Below are 14,953 nucleotides of genomic sequence, written 5' to 3' on the forward strand. Positions count from 1 at the left end.
AAGAGCAGGATTATGACGGGGCTTTTTGTACAGCACATTTCTACCTCTTTTCTGCAGCTTCACTGCACATGGCTCTGTAAGAAAAAATGAGCAGTCAATAGAGGGACAGTGGGGGAGGCAGATGTGGAACCTGTGGTGTTGATGGGTGCAGGTTGGGATTCCCTGGCTCGTGTGCCAATCTGCTGCCGTACAATGTTATGGAAAGGGAAGAGTCCATGATCTGCTAGACTACAGTTTTGTGTCTGGTTTACTGCTGATGTGGAAGTGTGTGATAGGGCCAAAGAAGAATGATTAGTCATATCTCAATAAGTGTTGATGTGCTAATGGCTAGGCTTGTGGGGCTGTATGTGGAAGATTTGTGTGTGTGTCGTGTAAGTTGGTAGTAGATCTTAGGGGGAGTTGATTAGTTGTGGAAGAGTAGAGAAGGCCTTAATAAATTAATTGTTCTCTTATAACACGCTAAATACCGCAGACCAGTCTCTAACATGAGACCAGGATTTAAACCTGTGCTGCCCTGCGTTGTTTTACTCGTAAGACAAACACATTGCCCCTGAGCTATCCTCCCAGCCATTACAAGCCAAAGCAACCTGCAATGCTGCACTTCTACCACTGGCCTTTTGAAGACCGGCCTCATTTCACTATCACACATTTTTACTCTCAATCCCCCTCTCTCTGTGTATCTTGGTCGCTCTCTCACTTCCTCAAATGGTTACATTGTACCCCATGTGAAACAGAACTACTGTGAGCTGGCAGGTGAGTGAAAGGGGGCCGACTGCAGACTCCACTCATTAACACTTCGAGATAGAAGTTTTACATTTTGTGATCAATAGGTGGAGATTGAAGGAGAATATGGGGGCAGACTGCAAACCCCACTCATTAACACTTCGAGATAGAAGTTTTACATTTTGTGATCAATAGGTGGAGATTGAAGGAGAACATGGGGGCAGACTGCAAACCCCACTCATTAACACTTCGAGATAGAAGTTTTACATTTTGTGATCAATAGGTGGAGAATGAAGGAGAACATGTTCCAGCCAAGCTGTATTAAAAAAAGTAAAGTGAACAATTAACATTTTTACATTGATTTTTTAGGGGTTTTGGAACAGGGAAAACCTCTATACAACATATAAAGCATCTCAAAATACGCCCAAAACAGAGACCACATTGTTATGCATCCTTGATCATACCAAACATCCAGAACTGGCATTATCACCCAGAGTGGCACAGTGACACTCATTCTGCCCTTCTTCATGGGCTCATCTCTGGCAGTCATGGGGTTCACCTCCTCTACAACCTAATCCCCCCTCCTTTTTGGTTCTTTCTGTTTCTCTCTTTGGAGTTTTCTCCAAGCCCCCTGTGACTTCCTTGCCTCCTTGGAGAGGTTCTCTCTCCTCCTCTCCTGAGTGTCTCCTTATCCTCCTCTCTATCCTTCTTACCTCATGCTTGATATTCGTTATCCTGTCGTCCTGGATGTTTCTCCCAGAAACGTTGCTTCCTCCCCTTCTTGCATCTTCCTTAGTCTTGCTCATCACTCACTCCTCATTGTTCTCCTTCATTCTAAACCTCCCCAGGGGTTTACTTTCCTCCACACCTTCATTACTTCATTATCTTTTCTACCTTTTCTCTGACCGCCTCCTTCGTCTCTGTGTGACCACTCCATAATGCCACCTCTCAACCTTCTCCTTGGGACATTCCTATACATGTTTCCCCTAGAAGTCCTCTTACTCCTTTCCCCCCCTTCTGATTCTACTTCCTCCTGTGTGCTCCTCCAACCTCCTTTCTGGAGCTCTTCCCAACCTTTTCTGCTCTAGTCACCTCCTCTAATTTTGTCACTTCCTCTCTTCTTTTCACCTCCTTTCCTCACTCTGAACCTCCTCTCCATTCTTCACCCTTCACCTCTTTTCATCTCCTCTCTCCTGCCAGTTCTCTCCTGCTGCCTTTCCCCAACCCCTGCAACCTCCTGTACTTGCTCACCAACTTCTGTTGCCCAGACTACTCTCTAATCTCCCTTTCCTTTTAGGGAGCCTATTGTCTCACATCAGGCCATTCAGTTTGTAAGTGTGGCACCTGTGGCCCTCTTTGGAATCGAGAGGTTCTTGGAGTAACCACTCTGCATCGTTAACTTTACCTGATTGTGATTCGTTTCCAATACAGCACACCGTGCATCGGACCAAGCTGATTTAAAGCCTGCCCACCATTTTGATTTTCCTATTCGCAAGTTAGCTTGCCACAGAGCGAATCACACTTGCATATTCTGCTGAAGGATAGAGGCAGCTGCAGTGCTTCTCGGGAGGATAGCTCAGGGGCAACGTGCTTGCCTTGGAAGCAAGAGGACACGGAGCAATGCAGGTTCGATCCCCGGGTCGGCATGTAGAAACCTCTGGGTATTAAGCGTGTTATAAAAACCATATCATATATTTCAGGCACCTTTAGCCTAACACTGCAAGAGTCGATTGTCCTTGTAAGGCTGTCTAATATCTTTCCTCCTCTCAGCAGCTTCCAAGAAAGGCCACGTCTAGTAAGGGCATGAGGCAGTGACGCATCCAGGAAACCCCTTAAATGGGCAGAGACTAGTTATGTATTTTTATGACCTTCTCCTGACTTAAGTTTGTATAGAGTCGGGGTGGTCCATAGAATTCCTGTTGTGCCTCCTCTGGGCCCAGTATCACAGGGCAAGTGGCAGCACCCAGCCCTGGTCTAGCCCGCCATCCCCAGACACAGGGAAGTGACTTTGTCAGATCACTCAGAGTGGTCACACATATCATTGCAGCATTGCAGCAGCAGATTTCGCAACCATCTGTACTTCCTGAGTACAATTCCACAGTCCAACTGTGGCCCCACAGAAGTGTGGAGTGGGGATTCTAGGTTGGTAGACAACACAGGGAGGCATACACCCCCCACAGAAGTGTGGAGTGGGGATTCTAGGCTGGTAGACAACAAAAGGAGGCATACACCCCCCACAGAAGTGTGGAGTGGGGATTCTAGGCTGGTAGACAACAAAAGGAGGCTCCCCCCCCCCGCACAGAACTGTGGAGTGGGGATACGAGGCTGTTAGACAACAAAAGGAGGCATACACCCCCACAGAAGTGTGGTGTGGGGATTCTAGGCTGGTAGACAACACGAGGAGGCATACACCCCCCACAGAAGTGTGGAGTGGGGATTCTAGGCCGGTAGACAACACGAGGAGGCATAAACCCCCCACAGAAGTGTGGAGTGGGGATTCTAGGTTGGTAGACAACACAAGGAGGCATAAACCCCCCACAGAAGTGTGGAGTGGGGATTCTAGGCTGGTAGACAACACAAGGAGGCATAAACCCCCCACAGAAGTGTGGAGTGGGGATTCTAGGCTGGTAGACAACACAAGGAGGCATACGCCCCCCACAGAAGTGTGGTGTGGGGATTCTAGGTTGGTAGACAACACTACACCCCCCACAGAAGTGTGGAGTGGGGATTCTAGGCTGGTAGACAACACAAGGAGGCATACACCCCTGATTTTCCTGAGATGAAAATACCCAGTTATAATCACTGCTGCAACTTTTTTGCACAGATAATTATGGAGGCTTTGGTCAAACAGGTCTCCTTGACTGTGCACCTGTGTGATAGGGGTGGATCTCACTCGATTCATTAATGGCAGCTCAGGCTCCCCATTGCCCAATCTCAGGCAGATACCCATAATTATTCTTTTCATATGTATGTATTCACTTTTAGCTACTTTGCATCCATGGAAGTGGAACGTGTGCCAGGGAGTTTACGAGCAGTCACAGGGGGGTCTCAGCGTCTGTCTGTTATCAAGACACTGATGACACTCCAGGCCATTCTTTTAAATGATGTCACCCGTCAGGCCTGCAAACAAGCGGGTGAGGATGCCTGTGAGACGTATCCCAGAGGGCCTTGCATGGTCATTAATAGCCATGGGACTTAGAGGGTAATGGGATGAAGACATTTTGAAGTTTAAACAGTTTTAATTTATATGCATAGACAACAGGCGTGGGGGATGTCTAGCGAACCATAAAAACAGTACACATTACAAATAAATGAAACGTGGGGGTTAGACCTCCAAATACCAGCAGTTGCTTTTCAGCTCCTCTGAGTGCTTAGGTGCTATTGCTGAAATGAGTTGCAGTGGCACATGTTCTGCTCCCAGGCATTATTTCAGCTATCATTTACATTTGTTGTTTTATTTCAAATAAATATTTGGGATGCCAGCACTAAAAAAAAAGGGCAAGTCTGAAAAGCAATTCACATGAAGATGTAATTCGGTGCCACAATGACGGACGAAGAAAAAATCAACTCGCTGCAGAATCTGGTGGCATGAATCGACCTCGGAGTTCTGGGATGGTCATACATGATTCCCCCTATGTTGTTTACTCCCTGATATCACAAAACTCCTCTTTAGCTTTATATAATGTGACTGGTGTGAAAGCCTGTGTACTAGGGCCAAAGTGCTGAGGAGAGACATTTTCAGAGTGTTCATATATTATGTGGTATATTTGGTTGTAATGGATTGTAATTTACGTTATCCTAAGGCAACAGCTCCCTCTAGCATAACAACAGGGGAAGCTGGCAGGCTCACTAATTGTACTTGATTGTAATTCATGTTATCCTAATGCAACAGCTCCCTCTAGCGGTGACAACAGGCAAAGCGACCAGTCTCTTTGATTGTAATTGATTGTAATTCATGTAATCCTAAGGCAATAGCTCCCTCTAGTGGTGACAACAGGTGAAGCAACCAGTCTCTTTGTAATTGATTGTAATTCATGTTATCCTAAGGCAATAGCTCCCTCTAGCGGTGATAACAGGCGAAGCAGCCACTCTCTACTGTGCAGGACTGCATCAGACAAACATACATCTGGCCTTTTACTACATTGTATGATAATGTCCAGTGACATCTGCACTCTGATAGGCACAGAAAAAAGTCCTATTCTTGTAATGTTGTTTTAGCGCACAGGTGGTGACCTCACAGTTGCCCTTATCCATCCTTACATCATGATATTTGCTTGGATACTGAGAGTCTAGACATCCATGTGCTGTTAAGCCTCCATCTGCCTCCCCCTACAGGCCCCTCCCAACTCCTTACTGCGCTGCTTAGACTTGTTCACAAGGCCTACACCACACCTTACAACGACCTTCCCAAACTGGACACTGTGCCTTCCGCCCTACTCTCTATGCCCAGTGGTGGACTGGGAACCAAAAAAAGGCCCTGGAAATAATGTTGAAAGTGTCCCCATATTACACATTTTCAGCAAGCCCAACACTTTTCCTGTGAGAACATTTGCAAATAAAATTGGTTACCACACAGAAGAGGCTCAGGGTGCAGAGGACCGCGGTATAGGCCAGAGCCCCCCTGCCTATGCCCATAAACTCTGCAACCTGGCCCACCGGGCCCCTGGCTCCAAATAAACGGCTCTGCTGCCTGTCCATCTCACTCCGCAGATGGCTGCCATTTAATTGGAGAAGGGAAAGAAGGCATTTAGCATATCGGGTAACAGGCCACAGTGTTAATAGCTAGCCCCTTGTCTACTGGGCTGCAATGGCCCTGGAGCCACATTAACGGCCTGAGCATGGGCTGTTACCACCATAAGTGGATGGGGTGCATGAGTAAGTGATATAGATATCACTTTAAACTTAATTAGTTTGGAGAGAAGCTGAGTATATACCACTCAGTGTCAACTTGAATTGTTTTGTAAGTGGTCTTGTATAGCGTCCTTAATATTACCAAATACACCTGTGTGCAACCATTCATGGTTGTGCACATTTGTTATCACCCAAGATCAAGTTCCACCACATCATTGTACATTTCTATTATGCCACCCTCTTGAAGCTAAATGACATCATTATGCATTTCTATGATGCTACCCACTTGAAGCTAAAAGACAGCATTATACAGTTCTGTTATGCCACCCTCTTGAAGCTAAATGACATCATTATGCATTTCTGTTATGCCACCCTCTTGATGCTAAATTACATCACTATGCATTTCTGTTATGCCACCCTCTTGAAGCTAAATGACATCATTATGCATTTCTATGATGCTACCCAATTGACGCTAAATGACATCATTATGCATTTCTGGTATGCTACCCTCTTGAAGCTAAATGACATCGTTATGCATTTATGTTATGTCACCCTCTTGAAGCTACATTACATCACTATGCATTTCTGTTATGCCACCCTCTGCAAGCAAAATGGCATGATTATACATTTCTATTATTCCACCCTATATTGTTTTGCCACAGCGATAGGAGTTTGAGAAGATGTTACTTTTTGCCATTACTTATGCCACCTTCTTGAGGCTAAATGACATCATTATGGATTTATATTATGCCACCCTATTGAAGCTAAATGACATCATTATGCATGTCTGTTATGCCACCCTCTTGAAGCTAAATGACATCATTATGGATTTATATTATGCCACCCTATTGAAGCTAAATGACATCATTATGCATGTCTGTTATGCCACCCTCTTGAAGCTAAATGACATAATACATGTCTGTTATGTCACCCTCTTGAAGCTAAATGACATCATTATGGATTTATATTATGCCACCCTATTGAAGCTAAATGACATCATTATGCATGTCTGTTATGCCACCCTCTTGAAGCTAAATGACATCATTATGGATTTATATTATGCCACCCTATTGAAGCTAAATGACATCATTATGCATGTCTGTTATGCCACCCTCTTGAAGCTAAATGACATAATACATGTCTGTTATGTCACCTTCTTGAAGCTAAATGACATCATTATGGATTTATATTATGCCACCCTATTGAAGCTAAATGACATCATTATGCATGTCTGTTATGCCACCCTCTTGAAGCTAAATGACATAATACATGTCTGTTATGTCACCCTCTTGAAGCTAAATGACATCATTATGGATTTATATTATGCCACCCTATTGAAGCTAAATGACATCATTATGCATGTCTGTTATGCCACCCTCTTGAAGCTAAATGACATAATTATACATGTCTGTTATGACAACCTCTTGAAGTTAAATGACATCCTTATACATTTCTATTGTGGCACCCTGTTGAGGCTAAATGACATTATTACACATTTCTATTATCCCACACTCTAAAAGCTAAATATATTGCGACTGTGGTCCTATGGAGCACCGCCTGTAACATGTTGCCCGCCTCACTCAGCTGTAGCTTTCACTGGCTTTGGGCGAGCCATGAAAATACGTGTTCTTTAGTTAGAAGCAATGCTCTGGACATGACTTCGTGCAGTTAGTTATGGTGCATTGTTAAGGCAAATCCACACAACCCCTGTTTGAGAAGCCTGCCCGACGGATCAAACACCTACTCACTCTTGCACTCTTTTCGCGCTCACACCTAGAAAGATTTTCCTGTCACGCATCATGAAATATTAGGCCATTTGCGTCTACTGAGTAAACGAACAATTCAACCGGAACCTTCTCTGCCCGAAGAAACACGCTGTACGTGTAAGCCCCGTGGAATGCAGGCCGCGCCGTGCGTGAGAACGCAAAGCAACATTTAAAGTGCAACGCCCGTTTCCTGGAGAGCTTTGCTTACCTTTGAGTGCAGCTTCTAAAGGCGTCTGTATTCAGGTAATGCCTCCCATCACCTGCTCAGTCCACATCACATTTTCCACCATGAGTAAGATATTGGTTTAAAATGTTTGAGGTTACCGTGCAGTGGATATGTGGGTCGGCTGCTAAAGCCAAATGTAGGCTTCAAAAATCATATTCTTTTTATAGTTTCTTCTGGCATTTTTAAGGAACCTTTATACAAGTGTCTTTATTTTATATTAGCACCCGTGGGAGAGGCGTCAGCATATCAACTGGCCAGGAATGCAGGCAGTCCACAAATATATGTGTCTACGCCCTGTCCCGCTAGTTCTGGCACACCCTACTTCTTCTGGTTCCCCCCTCACCTCTCTACACACAACAACCACTGCCCTGCCAGCTACATGCACACAGGCCATCTTCTTCCTTACTGAGCCAGTCACTCTCCACCCTCAATCCTGGACATAGAAAAGGGACTCCTTTTGTCTGCCCCTGGTGTCATCTTCAGCACAGTCTGTGCAAAGCTGATTTCACTTTAAAAAAAAGACCATCCGCACTGCTGCTCACATGCCCGGGATGCTAATAGACATCAACCCCCTGGCGAGAAGGGCTGTGCTGGCTGACTTTGTTAAAGTCCCTTGCCCCTTTAATTTGATTCCAAAACTGTAATTGACAGGTAAAGCCCCCTTCTCCATGGTCTATTGTTCTAATATTCTTTTTATTATTATTATTTATTATCATTTCATGCCGATTCTAACACCTTGTAAGCAAGGCAATAAAAGTTGTTGCCAACTTTAATAAAGATAGTAAATTTGGCTGTATACATTCACCATTAGCAGGACCTTACAAAGGATTTCTTTTTTTTTTTTTTTAGAGGCCTGGTGTTTCGGTCAGAAACACTTAGATAATGGTAATAATTTGTGTTCATGCCCCATTCCTCACACTTCAATGATAGATGTTATTATTAGATGATTTAATATTACTCAATTTATCAACCTTGGAAGGACGAAAGGATAAGTCGGGCAGTTGCGGGCTTCGGACTTCCTATGTGGAAGGCAGCACTTCACTTTTGACCTGGCCAGGCCACCCCGACAAAAACATTAAAGAGATTGGAGAGATCTTCAAAGAAAATCCTGTCAATCGCTGATCGCTCCACTCAACCCAATTCTCTCCTGGTGAAGTTCCCCCCCTTCTTTGGCTCTCCTACCAATCCCAGCTCGGCTGCTCTACCTGCACCCTACTTGTAATCCCTGGGTGCATCCACGTGGTACAGTGATCCATTGCTTTCCATCTAGGTTTGCTCTTTATAAATCCCATACTCCCACGCACACACACATGCACACACGCACACACACATGCACACACGCACACACTCACACATACATTGGGCGGCGCCCAGGGCAAGATAGCAACATGAGAATAAGCCACTTGAGCATGGGGGTAGTGTGGGACAGGAAACGCGGAACATTCAGACAAGCGGGCCAGAGCAGGGAATGTACAGGGAATGTGAAGGAAGCGCTTACCTAGGACATTTTGGCTGAGCGATTCAGAGGAAAAGAGGTCATCAGCTGGGTGCCTGAGTTGAAAAGGCAGATGTGTGAGAAAGAAAGTATTTGAATATGGGTGCTGTGGTGATTATGCAATATCCACAGAGACTGGCAATCGAGGCGATACTTCTCTAGCAAATTTGCGCATTGTGGTAGATTTGGCATGTTTATACATATTTACGTTGCCTGAAGTAACGAGTGCCACGCATTGAATCAATTGCTTGCCGCAAAAAAGTTGAGCTGATTGGAATATATCACATATTTCTCGGATCGCATTGTTTTTAGTATAAGAAGCTTTATTTAATATTAATAACGACAAAAGGACACATGAACATTGCGCTATGCATTTTACAGTAGGGACCTCTCTCTTTGTTTCGTTTCAGCCTCATCAATGCAGACTTCTGTGTTGGATCCGTGGCCATTGCCTTCGGAGCGCTGCTCGGCAAAATTAGTCCGGTCCAGCTGATGATCATGACGTTGTTTCAAGTTACGCTCTTCTCAGTGAACGAGTGGGTCATCTTGACCAAGCTTCACGTAAGATTGCTTTTTTGCTTGGCAATATGTATTTCAGTCCTTATATTGTAACTGACTGCTTGACTTTGTCTCACTGGCGAAGGCCACAAGTGGAGCAAACTAACCATGATATCTAGAAAGGTAAGTCACCCGTAAATGAAATAGCGCCAACATGTTATGGTAAACATGAGATCCCAGGAAGCTACTATTTTGTCAGTATCCTCTATTTCTATCGAAATACCACTTCATCTCTTACCCTCTCAGTAGTTGTGACGTCTTGTGTTACCGTTTTCGTTTTTTTCCCTAGACCATAACTTGCATGTCTTTTTGCTTTGTTTCCATAAATTAACCAATGTGAGTAGCACTGTTATATATATAAAACCTTTAAGAATGGATTAATAATCTTTGGAAGTAGAACATATTTTTAAATGTGGGGTAAATAAGAGCACTAGAAGGGCGGACAGTGCTCTTGATTTGGTGGTTATGGCATTTCCCTGTTGCGTTTTATAGGGTTTGATTAGGACAGTGCCCTACTGTCCTTAGCTGAAGTTTGGCAGAAACACGTGTTTGGGTCATTTTCAAGGTGATAGGAATCAGTTGCAGTTCATTGAGGGGTCCGTAACTGCGGGGGTGGTCAAGGTCTGGAGCCACAGCAGTGGCAGGCGGTAGTCCCACCGATGTCTGTTTGTCATTTTCCAGATACGGTTTGTTGTATGCATGTGTGAGAGTTCCTATACGAAGGTGTCTATGTATCTATGTATGTTTGTATGTTTCTTTCATTTGTATTTGATACCGTCCCCGATAGTTAAGATTAGTCAGAGTTATATAGGAAATCGAAAAAACAAATCACAAATAACTTTTGCCTCATATATTGACCAAACGTTTGCAGACAATTTTGTACGTCTGGGCCCCCTGAGATTGCAAAGTTTGGGAAAGATTCTAAAAAAAAAATCATAATTAACAAAACAAAAAAAGCACTTTTGGCATAGTCCTCATTGATTTTCCCATAGACAAAAAAGGTCAATTTTTGAATGACCGCACAGCCAAAATCGCCGGACACATATGGACCAGGTTTGAAGCAACTTGGGCACGAAGCTTTGAATTGCTATCCTTTAGTGGTTTGAGGTTATTCCGACCAGTACTTTTCTTATTATTTGACGGAGAATGGTGGGCCCCCTTCTTAAAAATAAATAGCTATATCTGCCAGGATACATTGAGTATCCGGGTGTTTAGGGTGTTTATAAATGAAACAGTCACCATCTTTTTTTTTCTCAATGTGAGAGATATCCGTGGTTATACACCAGGTTATCAGAAAATGAAATGCAGAAAAAGGCCATATACAGATCTAAAACATGCAAATGCCATCAGGCTAGAGGTGGGGGGAGCCAAGAGGACACCAAGTGAAATTTGGAAGTTGGAGGGGGACTAGGGACCAAGTTTGCAGCACAAATCTCAAACGTTTGAGCCTATTGCCCTTGGAACGTGCATTTAGTAGGATGGGATTACACAGAATAATTCTGAGTCCAAATAACCAGACAAACTGAAGAAGATGGCAGGTTACTGTTTTATTAACAATTATCTAAAACAGGGAGGTTAAAACGAACATCAATGGACATATGCTCCGTCTCTCAGTGATCTTCATAAAAAATACAATACTTATACTTCATTATTCATCAGAATGACATCATACCAGGGGTCGAGTCCTAAAAATTAAAGTGTGGGAGCCTCATCAACAAGCGCAATGGGATGCGACGTCACCAGAAATTAACATATCAAGGTGAAATATGCACATTTCATTACATTCACCCAAATTTAACAAGACAAATGGCATTTGTCTTTCAAAAATCCACACACACAAAACCACGAGAGGATATTTTCTTCTAATTGTGTTTTTGAAAACTTTAAAAGGTGTGCACATTTTAAACTCCTACAACCTATGCAAATGTTTTCCCTGGGTCTGGGACATTTCACCTTTAGTTGTGTTATTTTTCCTCAAGTTATATAGTACAGTGGTGAAGTGTCCGACCTACAAATCTCCCGTAGCCGGCTTTAATTCATAAATTCTAAGAGGATATTCAATGTTCTCATTTTAGCTGGGGGGGCTGAGTCCACCCTCTTAATAAAGTGGGTGGACTCCGTCCCCCCGCGTGTACCCTCGACTTGAGCCCTGCCGTCATACTACGTGCCAATAGTGAAAAACCTATCCAGGGGCAGGATTGGTTTTGGGAAACATCTAGATATACAATTGTATAGGAGCTAGGATTGTTGGAGAGGCTCCCTGGTGCCTCCGCACATAAAAAATAATGCTGCCACCCAGGGAAGGGTTTCGAATGGCTGGAAACAGCGGACAGAGAATGTGTATACATGCGCGCTGTTCAGCCTCATTACAAGTATGGCGGTAAGGCAACAATGGCGCCACTATCGCTAACATCACCGTTGCTACTGTACCGCCATACTACGAGTTCTGCTCGCGGGTGCTCTTGCAGCCACCAGGTCTGAACGCTACCGGTGCTACCACCCTCCCCATTCGCATTCGGCCCATAGGGCCGAATGGGGATGGGGAGTCCCTGATTATCGGCGCCCGCGAATCACCAATTACCGGGTCTGCCAAACTCGGCATGACCCGGTAATTGCCCATGCGCGGGTGCCAGATTTTTTTTGCAAGATTGGAGGTAGCCTGTTTGTATTACAGGCATGACTACGTCCAAACTCGTAATGTTTTTAAAGCACAATATTTCACGATTTACCACTTTTACTTTAAATATGTTGGCCTGTGCCTGTCTACAAAATAATACCTCTACTCTTTTAACTACTTAATGGCTTGTAGGGTACTTTGTGTAGATTTGGAGCCTGGCGGTATCTTCTTACCGCCAAAAATAAAGGTAATTTAGCACTGGCTACTCCTTGCATTTAGATTGGGTTTGGCTTCATAGTGGTATAGTGGCTATGCATTATTTCAGTACACAAATACATTTTGTTGGTATGCATTTTGTTGGGGGTATTTTGGTGAGCATAATTTTCTGTTCTATTTGTGGCCCCAACATACAAACCCCCTTCTTTTTGCTTAGACTGTTCGTGTGATCACTAGAGGCCTCAGACCTCCATTCACGGGTACCACAATTTTCACAAATAGCATTCACAGACCCCTGTGGTATTATCGCTAATTTATTTACATTAGTGAGATTATGTTTCCAGAGGCCTCTCTCTGCTGATTCATGTACGCTCAGCTGGAACTATTGTATTATATTCCACTCAGAAGCCACACACACACATACACTGAGTGGAAACACGCACACAGCTATTTATAATTGCTAATGACATTGCTTCATCTGTATAGAAAACCTGGCACAGGTATTATTTAAATATCATTCCCTTCCCTGTTGGATATTATTTAGATGCACCAAAGAAAAAACAGAAGCAAAAACACCCTTGCACAGGCTGTGTGTTATAATAGTTTCATTTCAAAATAATACATTACCATTCTGGTGAAACAGTTCTTTCTGAAATAAACAGAAGAGAAACAAATGCAATAATACAACGAATTTCACTTTACATTTGCAACAATAAAAACGAAAGTTACATAAATATGACAGCATTTGGATTGCAACATCATAATGTGGCAGTTAAACACAGTGATTCCCTATCGCTATCTATCCTACCTGAAAAAGAAAAGCGTCATCGACGCGGCATTCCCTCAATTTTACGTGATAATTACCAGTTATCTGTAGCTCTCTGGCACACGAAATCCCTTGGCTAGCCGCCTCCGAGAAATGACCCAGGGCCGCCCTCGTAAGCTTGCAATTTGAAGGGCACGGTAGAAACACACATTTTTCCAGCCTGTGCCAAGTGAGACCAAAATATCCAGTCTCTGAAGGGCAGCAGTCCGGCTCCTCACAACAGCCCAGCAAATGCGACCTCCCTGCAGCTCCGCCAAATGTCTTTTCCCTTCAATTCTGTCAGAGCTTCTCCAAAAAATCTCTGTTACATCCCCTAGGCTTACGTAGCCTGTCTTCAGATCTACTTCCCTCCAATCATATTAACAGAAAGTGTATTAGGTTGTCACCCCTGTTTCATAAACAATGGAAACTTCATCCTGTAATAACTGTTTCTTTTTCTGTTTCCTGCTGCTTTTCCGTCCTTCACATCCCAGCACAGCCAGGAAAAAAAAATCAGCGAATTTCACGTTTAAACTGAATCTCAGAACAAGTCTTTCCAGCCTCTTTTATCTACATGGAGAGCACATTATAATGTTATTCAGTTAGAATTAGTGTTAGTATTTGTTAATTAAGCTAGTCAATTAAATAGCTAATGTGGTCTCCTGTGAATGAGGCATTTCAAGTGAGAAAAGAAAAAGAAAACAAAATGCTGGTGTTTTTAAATTTGCAACCTGTCTTCATTTGCATATCCATATGTTACACTGGCAGCATATGTTGGCTATATGTGTACCATATTACAGCAATAATGTGATCATATGCAGTGGCGCTGTACTCCAAAACACACTAAATTATACTACAGGCTGCAATCGTTAGATGATAACGTGCTACTCCCTTCAATTAATTCACAGTACTGAAAGGCACCCAATAAAACAGCATTGTCCTATAATTTAAAGCTACTGCAGAGCAAGTGGTGTTGCTTGCGAAAAAGCCACTCAGTGGAAGCCGGCTATTCTGCCGAAGAATTGTACAGAGCATGTAACGCTCAGTAAACTGTATGTAAGTATGTATAATCGTTCTTCTGAGAACTTTTTACTCTGTGCCATCTCCTTTAGACAGTGGTGTTCAAACCCGGGGTACGCCCGTATGGGAGAGGTTAGCTCTTGGACTGGTGCATGGCATGGCGGCCTGTGTTACTGACCGGGCGTTGTGCTAATAGCAGCCTTACCCAGTCCACGATCTCCATCGTCATGCCAGCCATACACATCAGTGTCCCACACAACAAGAATGTACCACTGATGGGCCTGTGTTGACACTAACACCCCCACCACGTGTGAATCTTTGGTGATCAGAGATTTGAATCTGATAGCGCCCCTCAAACCTTCGGTTATCTACCAAAAACTGTACCTTCTCTCAAGTCAAACTGAATCACAGAAAAGCCACCCCCTTTAAACTGTCTAGTATATTTCCCTTATGTTTGCTAGTTTGAAATCCACAAGAAGATATGTCTTTTTAGTGTACCTTCAAACACTGTCTAGAAGCTGGTTACAGTATGACAGTTTCATTTGCTGTATGCATTTTAGACATGAAAGTACAGTTGCAAAACCCTGGTGCACCCAGGTGAGAGTTTTCAGGCCTATGTTATTTTGAATTGTAGTACATGTAGTCTGTCTCTCAGGATGAGATAACTAAAACTACA

At 43.6% G+C, this 14,953-nt stretch overlaps 1 protein-coding gene across 1 annotated transcript in view; it reads left to right on the plus strand.

The window, feature by feature from the left end:
* The window catches only part of RHCG (Rh family C glycoprotein), a 265,077-nt gene that overhangs the window by 140,592 nt on the left and 109,532 nt on the right, over positions 1–14,953 (plus strand). Inside the window, exon 3 of the mRNA XM_069624306.1 lies at positions 9,472–9,622. Within this exon, the coding sequence (XP_069480407.1) occupies positions 9,472–9,622 (151 nt within the window). The remainder of the gene's footprint in view (positions 1–9,471; positions 9,623–14,953) is intronic.

This window comes from Ambystoma mexicanum, chromosome 11, assembly GCF_040938575.1.
Source record: "Ambystoma mexicanum isolate Mex_15411 chromosome 11, UKY_AmexF1_1, whole genome shotgun sequence".
In the NCBI taxonomy this organism is placed as follows: Eukaryota; Metazoa; Chordata; class Amphibia; order Caudata; family Ambystomatidae; genus Ambystoma; species Ambystoma mexicanum.